The sequence below is a fragment of the Physeter macrocephalus genome, chromosome 9, assembly GCF_002837175.3.
Source record: "Physeter macrocephalus isolate SW-GA chromosome 9, ASM283717v5, whole genome shotgun sequence".
NCBI lineage: Eukaryota > Metazoa > Chordata > Mammalia > Artiodactyla > Physeteridae > Physeter > Physeter macrocephalus.
In genome coordinates, this window is record NC_041222.1 from 500,562 (window position 1) to 515,288 (window position 14,727).

General features: G+C 55.2%; 1 protein-coding gene across 1 annotated transcript in view; it reads right to left on the bottom strand.

Moving 5' to 3' along the window:
* Positions 1-326: 326 nt before the first annotated feature.
* The window catches only part of LOC102994741 (ras-specific guanine nucleotide-releasing factor RalGPS1), a 50,677-nt gene continuing 36,276 nt past the window's right edge, over positions 327-14,727 (bottom strand). The window contains exons 7-12 of the mRNA XM_028493506.1: positions 11,171-11,254; positions 9,678-9,783; positions 7,852-7,944; positions 7,572-7,677; positions 5,701-5,792; positions 327-619 (exon numbers count right to left, since the gene is read on the bottom strand). Of these exons, the coding sequence (XP_028349307.1) occupies positions 446-619; positions 5,701-5,792; positions 7,572-7,677; positions 7,852-7,944; positions 9,678-9,783; positions 11,171-11,254 (655 nt within the window). The 3' untranslated portion in view covers positions 327-445. The remainder of the gene's footprint in view (positions 620-5,700; positions 5,793-7,571; positions 7,678-7,851; positions 7,945-9,677; positions 9,784-11,170; positions 11,255-14,727) is intronic.

Consider the following 14,727-nt stretch of genomic DNA (forward strand, 5'->3'; position numbering starts at 1 on the left):
AGACCCTGATGACAATCACTTTCCTCACCAATTCATCTGAATTTTCAGAAAAGTGGTCACCGTTTGATCAAAATACAGTGGTGGGTCCTTTGGTAGTTCTTAAGTCGACCTATTATTACAGTTTGTTGGTTAAGATGTTGTTTTGAAGCATCTTGCCCAGAAACTCTTAAGAGTAGTTTGGTGTCTGATCAGTGTGAGCTCTGAAACCACAATAGCAACAAGGACCCAGAAATTCAGTCTCTTTCAGAAAATCATTACGAGTTTCCTTCTCGGAATTAGGACACCCAGATTAAAAAAAAGAGAGAGGGGGAAAGAGAGGGAGGGAGAGGGAAGGAGAGAGGGTAGGGAAGGGCTGAAGGGAGAAGCTATGGTGATAAAGCTACCATAAATAAAGCTAATTTTTATTCATTACTTTAAATAAAAATGTATTTGTGCAAAATAAAAGTCACTTAAAAGTGATGACAAGGAGTGACAGATGAAGGACATTGTTCACCTGAAGAGCTCTCAGCCGAAAGCAGAGCTCGGACCGTCCCCTCCCCAGGGCTTTGCTCTCGTCACCATGGTCATCAACAATTGTGCCCTTGGACTTGGATGATGGAGAACTTGCTGGTGACTGTGTCTGGGGGCAAGAATGGGGGAGCTTAAGGCCTCAGTGTCAGTCAGCTCTCCAGTGTAATCAAGAATCCCAGTGGCCCTGCCCTGGCAGTGGAGGCAAAGGGGTGAGAGGATGGGAGCAAAAGCCTTGCTCGGCGGGGAGAGGTCGGTGCAAAGTAGCTTCTGAGCAGCCGGTCAGGTCACCGTGCGCGCAGGCGGCCTCGAGAAGCTGGCAGAAAGCGTCACGACTTCCCATGCTGACCCGGGGGTCGGGGGAGGGGTGAGAAGAGCGGGGCCTTCAGACCCTGCGGGAGGGGGGCTGAGAGGAAGCAAGCAGGCCAGTGCCGGCCCAGTCCACGGTCCTGAAGCTGGGTCTTGCCTCAGAAGAGCCGACGGCAACAAGGCCTGGAAGGGCCCCAGGGGCCCAGGGAGCAGGCCTTCCGGATGAATAGCACCCATAGGAACAGAAAACAAGACACAATTTAAGGCATTGTTTGTTTACAGTAAAAGAATGCAAGGGACCCTTAACACAGGAGGAATCTGGGCTCTCACTCTGACCTTCCTCGGTGGACCAGCCTATCGCTTAAGGTTAAAGCAGGGCCTCAAAGAGAATGAAGTGTGTGATGTCACGAGTCTTGTGCCAAAATGCATGTTTCTCGGAGAGTCCACGCTCGCTCACTTGCACGCACATAGACAGGGCACGCACACGCAGAGGACGCTTTGGGGTTGTACAAAATCTGAGGCAGCCCTGTGGGCGAGCGACCCGGCACACTGGAGCCAGTCCCCGCCTGTCCCTTCCCTCGAGCCCTCATGCGGGGGGGGGGACGCTGTCCACTCTTTTGTGCAGGAGAAAGCACTGGGGACCCAACGTGGGACAGATGCTCTCTGGTCGCAGCAGCAGCTGGTGGACGGATGAGGGCCCAGGGAGGGAGGACGGGTTGTACAGTCTGGGGACCCATCGCGGCCCCGCGAGGTGGTGCTGCAGAACGGGGGTCATGGGGGTGGCTGGGCATCGGCAGGCGGACCCCCGCACCGGTGGAGCCCTCTGGACTGTGAGGCCTCGGCCGTGTCCCCTCGAGTCCAACTCTGAGTCTCCCAGCACCCCACCAAAGGCCTTTGCCCCAGACACGTGCTTCGCCACCAGTCCCGGGCCGGTTCCCAGAGGCCTCTGAAGTCACGCTAAGTCCTGCAGAGACTTATTCAAATGACATAAGGTTTGCAGGTACCTAGAAGAGAAAGCTCAGCCTCTTGTCAAAGTTCTGACCTTTCAGGAGGGGACGGGGGAGGTCCCTAAGGGAAGGGTTCAGGCCTCTCCCGGTCAGTCTGTGAATGAGTGGGTGATGGGGGAAGGGGAGAGGGCACAGCAGTGGTACCAGCAGCCACGTGTTACGGGGCCGCTGTGTGCCGGGCAAGGCTCTGAGTACCGCATCTGTATTGTGTCCTGAGTCCTCACAACAACCCCAGGAGGCAGGTACTGGAATTATCCCCATTAAAAAGATGAGGAAACTGAGGCTTAGAGAGGTGAAGTACACAGCGGGTGAGTGACAGGGCTAAGACACCAGCGCCCACGCTCTCAACCTCTATCCTTGGGTCAAAGCACAAGTGCATTTGGAGTGGAGAGCTGACCAATCCTGCAGGATAAGCACATGCCTCTGGAGAGGAGAGGGGGTGGTTAGCAGGTGGCAGGAGTTGGCAAGTGGAAGCACAAGGAGAAGGGGGAAATTTGGGGATATCAGGAACCCCAAGGCTCCCCATGCTGTGTCGCCAGGCCCAGACCCCAGCTACCTTTACTGGGGGGACCACCAGCCCCAAGGTCAGGGTGTTTCTCCCTCCCCTCAAAGCTGCAGACACGCCCCGAGCCCCAGGCCTCCTCCCCCAGCACTGCCGTGGGGTTCCAGGAAATTTGATGAGAAGCAATTTCATCAAAAACAAATCCATCTTGGTGGCAATTTGGTCAAAATGATGAATTGGAAAAAATGCATCTCCTTGCACTGGGAGACAGTTATAAGAACGGTCACAGCAGCACTGTTCAGAATAGCCAAAAGCAGGAAATCATTCTTGGGATCACGGACAGAAGAACTGATAAAAAAAATTACAAGTAAATGAATGACAGCTATGCACACTGACATAGAGGAATCTTAGGAACATACTGTAGGAGAAAAGCAAGTCACAGAAGAAACTATACAGTTATGGTTCTATTCTTTAGAAAAAAGTTTTAAAAAATGTACCCCAGACGATACATTAAGGAATCAAACACATGTGTTCACATTTTAAAGGAATGGTAAACAAACAAATCAGGAGAGTGGTTACGGGGCATAGGTGAGCGGGAGGGAGACAGAATTAGGAAGAAGCCCTTGGGAGGGAGGTGTTCCGAGGACTAGGGAGGTCCTGCCTTTAGACTGGGCGGTGGGTACACGAGTGTTTGCCTTATTGCTGTGGTTTACACCTTACACATATGCTATCAATAAAGTTTAAGTGTATTCAGTGCTAGCACACGCAATTTTAAGAAATGCAGTTCCACAAAAAAGAAAAGTCACCTTAGTCACTGAGATTTCCCACAGGAGTAGATGCATTTCTGTAAGGCCCTCATCGGAGCCCTATGCCATCACATGCAGGTAGTGTGGCTTATTTCAATAATCCTCTGCTGTGGAATATTTCGTTTTGCCCATTTTTTCTAATTAAATAAAGCAGAGGGTGGGAACATTTGTTGGAAAGTAAAATAGAAATAAAAAGGGAAAAGAGTAGAAAAAATAGAAGACCTTCTCCATTAGGTCTAAAAACTGGACAAAAATACTTAAACGTTGCCAAAGCTTGTCGTGGTACACCACGTTTGCCAGACGTGAAATTCAGTCCATTTGTCCTTCTGACCAAACACCTCCTCTACCAAGTGGGTTTGACCCAGTTCCCTGCTACCTGCCGCGCAGCTGCTGCTACCCTCAGCTGCCTCCACCCCCAGAGAGCCAGTGGACACTTGCTCAGGGCAGCCACCCCTGCTGCCGGCTGCCCCCCAGCCAGGGCCACGACTGTCACCGTGGAGCAGACACCAAGCCCCTGCCTCTCTCTCCCCCCACCATCTGCGTGGCCCACCTCAGGGCTTCAGTCCTTGTCACTCCTCCGGGTCACCTGTGTGTCGCAGGTGAGCTCCAGCGCACTGTGCTCTCAGAGTGGCCCTCAGAGCTAAGGAGGGGCCCCAAGCATGCACGGAGTGATCAGCGCGGAGGAGGTCAGGACGCTCCTCCTCTCTTAACGTGACCTGAGGCAGCACCTTGTTCATCGCCTTGAGGTAACCATCAACCAAAGACCCTGGTCTCCCCATCGTGGAGATGGGCAGTTACATTTGCTTAAGCACAAAATACACTCTAGAGACCGCAGAGCTGTAGTTTCTTGTACGTCATTTTAGACACTTTATGGGCACCGACATGCATATAATAAATATGCACGTGTATTTTAATACAAATGAGATTGCCCTTAAGCGTGTTTTTACACTTTACTTTTTCACTTATGTCTTGGAGCCCCTTTCAGGTGATCACACACAGATCAGGGGGTACACAATAGGGGTTTACTGAGGGTCGCCGAGTTTCCAGGTGCTTTTTTTTTCTCTTTCTATTAAGGACAATGCTGCAGTGGACATTCTCACCCATACATCCGTGTGTGCATGTGTGCGCATATGCCCCAGACAAATTTCTAGCAAGTGGGTTGAGGGACTCGAATGCAATTTATTTTGTTTCCCTGTGGCGCTTCAAGTTTATCCCTTTATCAGTCTTGTCCTACTGTCTTAGTTTGTTGAGGACTTTCTGCTAATTTCGCCGTCTAGCTTCTTATCGTGTAGAATTTGATCAGCTTGTTATACATGTCCTCATCGATGTTACAGATGAAAATCCTGAGTAGGCCCAAACTGAGCACAGAATCATGGGACACACCACTAGAGACCTCCCTCTGCCTTATGAGAGCCGCTACGAGGGGCCAGGAAGTCTGTGACTGTGCTGTGACCAGCACCACTGCGGCCCCTGCCCTCCCGGCCTCACACGCGAACTCGGCACCACCTTCCTCCTCCTCGAAGCTGCCACCGTCTATTCCAGCCCTGGCGCTCTCTCTCCAGACGGAGGAGAGGGACCCGGCTCCCCAGCCCCTCTTCCAGCTCATCCCTGGGGAACAGGTCAGGGAAGCTCAGTGCTCCTGGCCCCAGCAGCCCGCCTGCTGCCCGGGCTGGTGTGAGGGCTGAGCAGCCACCCCTCTCGCAAGCCTGGACAGCAGAGGCTATGCTTCCAGGCCTTTGGCTCGACGGCAGGAGGCTGAGCAGGCCAGGTCCCCGCCCCCCCCCGCCCCCCAACCCAGGGCGCATGCGGCGGGAGATCTCCAGGCCGGCAAGTACAGACTCTGGTGTCAGGCAGACCGGGGTTAGATCTTACTCACCATGGGGCCTTAAACAAGTGTCTGCCACTTTCTGAGCCTCAGTGTCCTCAGCATAAAACGGAGACAGTATGGGAACCTACCTCACAGGGATGTTGGGAGGATTCGGCCAGTTCCTGCACGTAAAGCATTTCTCCTGAAGCCTGGTCCTGGGAGGGGCAGCAGTGGGGGGGGCGGGAGCAGAGCCTCAGGCAGGCATGGCGGACCAGAGGTCCTATTGGTTCAAGCATGCCAAGGGGCCGGGCAGCCCCACTCACCAGCAGCCATGGTTGCTTCTCAACAAATGAGCTATTATTATCATTATTCCTAAGGGTTGTCGGGGGCAGGGAGGCCCTTTTGTCAGGTTGGAGTATGCCCATGAACCAACTTTCGGGGGGGGTGACCTCAGTAGATGCTGTAGCCTGACCCCTGGGGCACTGTCCCACCTGTGACCTATCCTGATGGATGTTTCTGTGGCGTTTCCTTTAGTAGGAAAGACACAGGGGCCAGATTCAAAGTTCTAGTCTGAAGCTGGGCTTGGTTCCAAGAGGGGCAGGGGGTGCCCTGTCTCATGGGAAAAGGCCGATCAAAAGAGGGCACCTGGGAGCTTAGCTAATAGGCTCTGGGGGAAGGAGGGAGGTGTGTTTTCTATGGACCCTTAGTCCCGAGGGTGGGAGAGGTTATTTTAGGTAACAAGCAGGACTTTGGTGACTTTACCTGAGGCCGGTTGCTTTTACATGCGTCATCCAAATGCTTGTGCCACAGTATTGCATGAAACCGGGAACCAGTCTGGAACTTGTAAACATTGCCTGATGGGTAGAAAACCACTGGTTAAGAGGAAGGTCACATGGGAGGGTCTGCCTGTGACTGTGGCGTGAAGATAAACGTGGACCTGGGTAACTAAACTAGGGAAGGTCAGGAGTAGCCCAAGGCAAGCTCGGGGCATGTAGAGGAGGAGGCTCCCGTGCTCCCCGCCTGTCTCTTTGGACCAGGGCTCTTAACCATTTTTCTGGCCATGGTGCCTTTGGCTCTGGTGAAGCCTGTGGACCTTTCTCAGAATTATGTTTCAAATGCATAAAATAAAATACAAAGAAAATCAATAATACTGAAATACAGTTACCAAACTGCTAAAAAATAAATGAGTGATATCATTCTCTACGTGCTTATTTATTAATGTGCTAATGACAAGATCTGGGGGCAGGTCTGATACTGTACTGTAACTGCAAAGAGCTGAACAAAAATGCTATTCTAAGATATCTGCAATAATACGTGATATGAAAATATCCGTGGTTTCTCTTGCAGATAAAATCACAGGTATTGTGAACATTCTAGTTAGTAGTTTAATACTTATAATTAAAGGAATTAGAGGTCATGGAAAACAGAGATGTGATCTTTTCCCCACCCAAGTTCACAGACCTTTTGCCTTCTATCCATGGACCTTGGCCACCTGCTGTGTCATACTTCCCTCTGGTTAGGGACAGTGCTTTCCTCTGGGATCAGCCCCGAGAATGGCCTGTGGACCCCATGACCATACAGTCTTTAAGTCAAGCTGGTATAGGTACAACCTTTACTTACTAAAGAAACCACCTCTAATCTGGTCCCAGAGACTTGCGGAAGAAACTCAAATGGTAACCAGCCTGAGGAAACACTATGACGTGTGCGTAGCCGTACGTGGTTCAATCACGCAGAAGCAGAGCAGAGGACTTGGCTCTCTCCATTCCCCGGGCTCCTTGAGGCTCTCACTTCTTTAATTCCCAGCTAACAACATTCAAACCCTGACCCTCCACCAGCACCATCATCTGCATTACCTGGGAGTTTGTTAGAAATATAGAATCTTGGTCTCCACCCCAGATCCACTGAATCCAAATCTGAATTTTTACAAGATCCCTGGGCAATGGTATGTACATGAACCCTGCATTAGAACATTCCTGTGAAGGTGTGAAGATGTTCAGGGTCTTTACAGCTCCAGTGACCTTGCCTAGCTAGGAGACCCAGGAAATCCGGGGTTTTGTCACGTGACATAGGCTGCCAAGGAGGTTAGCATGGCCTATTCTGAACCTCAGTGCAGAACCTCTCCTTCTTCTCAGCATGGTCATGGGGGAAGAATAAAACCAGGAGGAACCGGGAGATGACTGGGCAAGTGAAAGTTGGACCTTTTATAGAAGGGTTCTGCTCTGATTTGGCCTTGGAGCAGGACACTGCCAGAGTCTCACGGCACAGGCAATGCCAGGGTGTCCTTGAAATCTCCCAACACCCAAGACTCCTCCAGCCGCATGGTCACCGCCTCATCCAGCGCTATGTTATTCATTCCAGGACCCTGAGCCTAGAGTTCCAGGGGTGATGGCCCCCAGTAGCCATAGATGAAAAGGATTCCGGCTGCCACGTGCCATGCACACTGCTCAGTGAACACGCCCACCACGATCTAAGCAGCTTTTGTGGACCAGCGAGGGACCCCGTGCACATCAGAGCCTAACGCAAAAGGAAAGCAGCAGCCTCAGAAGTCCCTACTGTTTCAAAACGCACATTTAGCAGCAGAAGAAAGAGGGTAGAGAGAAGCTGCAGGCACCCAGCGCTGGCCTGCTGCCTACCTTTGTCGGGGTTATTCAGCTGGAAGATGTCCGGGTGCTCAGGGTCGTCGGGCAGCCGCACCATCCAGCCCACGACGGAGACCTTTTTGCCAGGTGTGGATTTATACTGCAGAGGAACAACAGCAGAGCCGTGAGGCCCACACCCTCCGCTCCCCAAGGAAGGCCGACCTGGGCCAGGCAAGGTTCCTTCCACTCCCGCCGCCTTGCCCACCTCCACCCACCCCCCTGCACTTCGCACCAAACGAAGTGCCAGCACAGAGGGGCCTTTCGTGGAACGTACGTGTTTTCTGTCTGTGCCCCTCAAGGACTTGGCTCCGTAGTACAGGAGGGTGGATCCTGAGAGTATGACCCAGTACCTGGTCCACGAGGACAGCTGCAGAGGCAGAGTGACAACGTCACAAGTGGAGGGGCAGAGTCCCCCAGTGCCTGACTAGAGACCCAGCTACATGGGTGGAAAGGGGGGGCCCCTCCTCCCGAGCGGTGCCAGCGCAGGCCTCATCTCGCCCCTGCCCGCCACCCCTCAATGCCACTCCTCCCAGGGCCCAGAGGAGGGAGACTCCTCAGCGGCTCAGCAGCCCTAAGCCCTCCCTCTCCTTTACCCCAAGAGCCTTTCCTTTTCCCACCTTGTTTAGGGCAGTGCCAAGGCATAACTTCTATGTATTCAGGTGACCTGAACCCAAGAATGTCCTGGGGAAAAAGAGTTTTAAAACACGGACAAGCTAAACCATAACCTAGAAGAACCATCATGTCTGCGATGGGGTGCTCTGGCTGCGAGAGGATGGCAGTGCTTTGAAAGCATTTATGGCTAGAAGTGGGGACGCCTGGCAGGGCCAAGCTGCAGGTGTGGCTTTTGTTTCTCTAGGCATGAAGGAGACTGCTCTGCACCACGACCTACAGGGCTCCTCTTCACACTGGCGGGGGGGGTGGGGTGGGGGTTGGTGGGGGAACTGCGTCACCTCAGATGGTGAAAGCACTGGCTTTCAGACCTTTTTGACGACACCCACGGGTGTGTACAACACACGTGCATATGTATGTTGGACTGAAAGAAGCTTCATGAAACAATATCCACTTTTATTATGTGTAAGAAACTCGGACATTTTCCAGTCTATTCTATCCTACTCAGAAATATGGGTCATGACCCCCTGGATTAACTTCATCGCTCACCAGCGGGCCAACCAGCATCTGGAAAATAGTGTCTCGCTCTGGCCTCAGAATGAATGGAGCCTGGACTCTGGGTACAGGAGGGCAGCAAGCAGGTCTGTAGAGCAGACCAGATACAGGGCCTCATGTCGCAGGACGCTCTGTGACACTCTGGGTCCAAGGGACAGAGCGTGGCCCAGGGCTGGGATGAAGACTCTTCTCCTCACCCAAGAACCACCTAGCACCCGAAGACAGGGGAGCTTCTAGAGCAGCACCTGGGCTAGGGGCCTGGCATCTTCACACTGGGTGTCGGTAGGAGGGGGCATCTCCAGGTGGCTTTGTGGGCAGCGGATGGGGCAAGCGGCAGCCAGGGCAGGAGAGGAAAGGCCAGAGCAGACACGGGCAGGTGCTGCCCGGAGATGCAGCTCACAGGCCGGCTTGCGGGCAGCTTGCCGTGGATGCTCCGTAGAACAAACAAAGAGGTCTTGGCAAGCGGCTGAGGGGTCACGGAGCCAGGGACATCTGGGTTCAGCACGTGGTGACCCAGTGGCTGGTGGGGGAGCCTGAGAGGCCTCCTGATTCCTTGTCCCTGTCCTTTCCACCATGCGTTTCATGATGCTTCCAAAGGGGGAGGGGATCTGCATCGGGAAACCACCCAGGCCGTGCTGCCCGTCTCGGGCACAGTACCCACCCTGACTCCCGGGGTCTCCAGGCCTCCACCTGCCCTCAAGATACTCGCACAGTCCCATTCACCGCCTGCTCACTGTGTGCAGGGCCACACACGTGACAGTCCTGCCGAGTCCTCCAGGATGTAGGGACTATTTTATCCCAATTTACAGATGTGGAAGCTGAGGCCCTGCCCACTCAGTGGCACAACTGGACTGGAACCCTGGTTGGCCGGTCTCTGGAGCCCATGCCCTCCCTGCTGCCCATGCCGCCTCTGGACAGATGTGCCTCTGCACTCACCGCGGGTTTCCGTCCTTCCTTGAGCAGAGTTTTCCTTCTCAGAGGCCCCTCCATGGTGGGGACCGCTGCCGAGCTCCCCAGCGTACAGATGCACGGGCCGGTGGGGCTGCGGGGGAGACCACCGGTCAGACATCGCCTTGGAGGAGCTGAGGTCAGGCATCCTCTCACCCACTGGGGCCCACGGGTCCCCCACTGCGGGGTCCATAATGGCGCCACAGGACAAGGACTCAACAGTGCTGGGCAAGGCTGGGGAGGGGAGGGCCCCAAACCTGAAGGACGGTGGCCTTGGGCTCACCCACTGCTGGGAACTTGCACCTCCCTCGTCTTTCTGAGTCTTTCTGAGTGCTGAGCGGCTCTAGGCTTGGTGCCCACGTTCCCTGTAACCCAGGCCCCTAGCAGCACCCGTACCCTATCCTGGCTTCCTCTCCACCTTGCGGAGCTTGGGGCCTGCGCAGCACCTCCTCCTTCCTGTGTTGGCAGGAGCAGCGAGGAGGTGGGAGTGGAGTGGATGGAGTAAGAAGGGGGGCAGCAGCCCCAAACCCCCATGCCCTGCGCCTTTGCGGCAGGGCTCCTCTCTCCCCCTCTGCCATGGGGATTCGGGCGCCACCTACAGGTGAAGAGTCCAAGTGCAGCACAGCCCAGGCCGCTCTCCTAAGCACCAGCTTCAGCTCCCCGGATAGGCACCTCCCGTAGACACCTCCCTCAACCCTGCATGAAAGCCGAGCAGCGCTCCCTCCGCATCCCAGTGGAAGGCTTCACCATCCACTGGCTGAAGGAGCCAGAAACCTGGGGGTTCTCTCCTCTCATCAGTTCCCCCCCGAAACCTCATCAATCCCAAGGACTCATTGATCCCATGCCCTAAATATGCCCATCTCAGCCACCCCACTCCCCCCACCTCAGGCCAGAACTTGGTCATCCTTTGAACGACTGCCCAATGCTCTCGCCTGACCTCTTTGTGTCCACGTTTGCCTTCCTCCCATGTGCCCTGCACACCATGGCCAGCATGACCTGGTCCTGCCGATACCCTCCCCCCCACCCCCAGGCAACCCCTCCAGTGCCTTGGAGACCACCATCCTCTCCCCCTGCTGGACGTGGCTCTGGCCCACCTCTCTGGCCTCACCTGCCACCCTCTCCCCCGCTCATTTCTTACAACGTGGACTTTCCTTCACTCCCCAGATCACCCAGCTCTTCCTGCCTCACGGCCCCATGGCCTGTCCCTCGGGCTGCAGGTACTCTTCTTACCCCTACACCTCCCTTCACTTTATGTGGCTGATTCCTATCACTCTTCCAGTCTTTTCTCCAGGGAGGCCTCCTCTCTGGACCATCGGCACCCGTGATTTTCTGTTCCGTTTCTGCTCTCCCGAAGCAACAGCCCTACAGGCTGAGGCAGAGGCTGAGTCCGTCTCGTCGGCAGCATCAAGCACAGTGCTTGGCACCCAGCAAGCACCACAGAGCTACTTGTCGAATAAATGATCACATGAGTAAATGAATACCTGTAGACGCAGCTCCGGGTTCTGGGAGAATTCCGAACTGGAACCCGCCAGTTGGGCCCCAGCGTGGCATAGAGACGTCCCCTGCTTCAGAGGAAAAGGGTTGAGTTTTAGCAAGAGCCTGGAAAGACCAGCTACTCCTGAAGGAGGCGAGGGCATCGCAGACTATGTGGTCATTAGCTCAGGAAGCCTCAGCCCCAACTCTTCCCCCAGCCTCCTCAGTCACACTGCAAGCACATCTGGGGCACAGCTGGAGCTGCTAGGTTAGTGAACACAACACCCCTGGAGCCTCCATCAGGGCGAGTCCCCAAGTCTCCAGGTAAGTGTTTCCTTAACCTTTTAACTGAATGTTCACCTTTCTTCCAGTGTCAAAGGGATGACTAAAATCCAGGCACACCCCTTATCCCAATGTGAGGTTGAGAGAAAATGCCGTGTAGCCCAAATATTCCACGGTCAATCCAATTAAAAGCGCACAGACACAGAACTGGGGGCCGTCTTGCATGTTGGCCCAGGGTGGGGATGGGGTGGGGCATGTATTCATTCATTCATTTATTCACCCGGGCACTACTGAATTCCTCCGTTTGCTACGTCTTCTCCATCGGACAGTCTCTTTGCTGGCCCCAGATGGTTCCCTGCAAACCTGCTCTGTGACCTGCTGCAGTGTCCAAGTATTGGTTCTCCAGGACCTCTCCGCGGGCTGCCCATCAGGCCGCTCTCTCACCTGTGGTTCCCCAGCAGTGAGCCTTTCCAGGGGAAGATGTAGCTTCCAGGGTGGGTGGGGATCTTAGCCTATTTGGGGGAAGGCTTCCGTCTTCCTCTCCTCTCTTTATCCTTTTCCTCTCTTGGCAGAATGACTTCCTGTGTCTGCTTGATGCTCCACCTTCTCCCCACCCCTGCAGCATGGTCTATCCCTGGGCTACAGCTTTCCATTGGCCAAACAACGATGCAACCCAATTTAGAAAGCCAGACGAGGTCCAGACGTCCTTTTCAAGCGTCCCCTCTGTTGTCCACTGCCAGTCCCAGGTTGCCACATGTTCCCCTGCGGCACTGGACACCTGGGGGGTGGTGTGGGGTCATCGTCATTCACTGCAGCAGGTGCATCGCGCCATCACCGAGCTCAGGTTCCTCCGAGAGGGGGCTGCGTTGCTCTCTGCCCCTCCATCCTCCACTCAGGAAGGAACTGTACTTGATGGCCATCTTGGGTTTGCTGTCCAGAAGCCCACATTCAGGGCTGGTGGGGGTCTGATGGTCCTCCAGGCCGACTGCCCTGGGACCCTGTCCTTTTCGTCCACCAGCCACCCCTCTTTAGGTGACAGAGAGCTGCAGCATGTGCTTGGCCCCCCAAGTCCTCGAACGTAATGGGTCTCAGCCCACTCCCCACCCAACCCTCGTGACAGGTGATGGTCACAGGCCCACCCCACCCGCACCACGAGCCGTGGCTCAGAGGTCCCGGCACGCTCAACTCCCAGCCTACAGGCCACACTGCCTCCTCCCTCTCTTCGTGGCTGGGCACGACACCACGGCACGCCACATCCCCGTGCTTGAGCAGGCTGTGCAGAGCGCCAACAGACTGCCTCCAGGGACGCTCCCCTCCCCAGCTGTAACCGGGATCGCTTATGAGTCAGGGCAGGGTCTGACTGTGAACGTCTCTGTGCCCGGAGGACGTCGCCTCGTTTGATCTGGGTTCCCGCTCTGAGCCGCCGTCTGTTTGGAGTCGGAGATGGAGCCTCCCTTGGCAGAGCTGGATCCTCCGGTCCCTTCTCCTCCACCTTTCTTCTCGTGAGCCTTTGTTCCTGGTACCCCAGGAAAATGTGTGACGACAGTGGACTGTTCCACAGATGGGGCGATGTGGTTGATGCCGCTACCGTCTCTCCATCCTTCTCTCCGCTTCTCTGAGACACCCCGTGGCTGCACACTCAACAGATGTTGGGCAGGACTGACGTTTGTTGACGGAGAGCTTTCAGTCGGCATCTTCCAACCAGTCTAGGCTTTTAAGCAGTCTTTGCTCACGCTCTTCCTAAAGGAGTGAGGCGCTCCCAAGGGCAGTGGACTGCTGGGGGGAGCGCAGGGACGCCGGGGGTCACAGGGGCGGCTCACGGGAGAGTCACTAGTTAATGACCGCTCCTATGTGTCAGGCCGTTGATTATCTCACGGGAGCTTTGTTTCAGCACCATCATCCTCCCCAGAGTGGGGAACTGGGGCTCAGTGATGTGAAGACACGTGACCGAGGCATGAGCCAAGCAAGTCAGGATTTGAACCCACAGTTTTCAGGGTGGGCGAGAGGCTGAGTTGTCACATGGGGAGGAGGCCACCATGAGGACAGGGTCCTCGTTTGGAGCCAGCACCATGGGGGCGGCTTCCTGGCATCCCGCTCTCAGAGGCACCCCTACGCACAGGTTTCTGCTGCAGCTCACACTGGACGGGCTTTGTCAGTGTCTGTGAGGCTGGATGGCTACAGATTTGTAGACCCTGGATCTCCTGGGGTGGGGCCACCTCCCAGGTCCCTGGTCCCCTGACTCCCCCGATGGAGTCTTCTCCTGGTGGCTCTGGCTGCCTGGCATTTAAGAGCAGCTGCCATTTGCCGCCCGCTTATCAGGAGGTGGCTAAGCGCTTTCACACACCGTTCCTCCCAGCTCTGTGAGGGGCGCTGTTCTCACCCTGTCTTAGATGAGGAAACTGGGGCTCAAGGAAGTGAAGCCACCCATTGGCCTGTCATTAGGGATGGAGACACAAGTGCTCACAGAGGGAGGATGTCTTTTCCATGTGAGCCGAGGGCCTGCATCAGTCAAGCTGCTCCAGGTGGGGGAGGTCAGAGCCTGCTCCACCTGGAGCCTGGGGAGTGACGCTGGCTTTGAAGTGCAGTGTAATGGTGACTCTTCCCCAGGGCCAGCTTTTAGGACACTATAGGCAGGGTGGTGGCCAGCCTTCCCTCCCAAGGCAAGCACTGCAGGGCTGGAGGAGGGCTGTGACAGGTGGGGCGGCCCTGGCTGGGCCCAGGCGGGCTAGCATCCGCACAGAGGAGCCGGGATCTTCGGCCACTGGAACCACTTCCAGTGCTTTGAGAAGATTTGTTATTTGAATGTTCACGGCCGGAAAATGCAAAATGAGTCGGCAGTGGTATCTGGTGAACTCCAGAAATAAAGGCATGTCTCCAACCAACAGGGGCTCCCAACTCCAGAACCACAGACGCCTTTCCCAGCAACATACTGGGAACAAGTGGCTGAACAGAAGGTCTCCCAGGAAGGCCATTCTACGGATGCCTCTCAGGGATAGATCTTGAGGAGGAGTCGGGGAAGAGGGCTGCAGCAGGCCACTCCCCTCATGGGAAGTCTGGTCTGGGGAAGCTGTGGGCCGGCAACCGAGTAGAACACCTCGGTCCCAAAGCGTGTTCAAGAAGAAGAAGAAGAAGAAGAAGAGATGATGGGATAGGATGGTGATGCTGAGGATGAGGATTAAATGACAGGAGGGTGGTGACGACGGGGAGGACGGGTACCAGGCAACGTGCTAAGCAGTACTCGTTCGCTATCCTATTTAATCACACAATACTGTGGGGCGGGCAC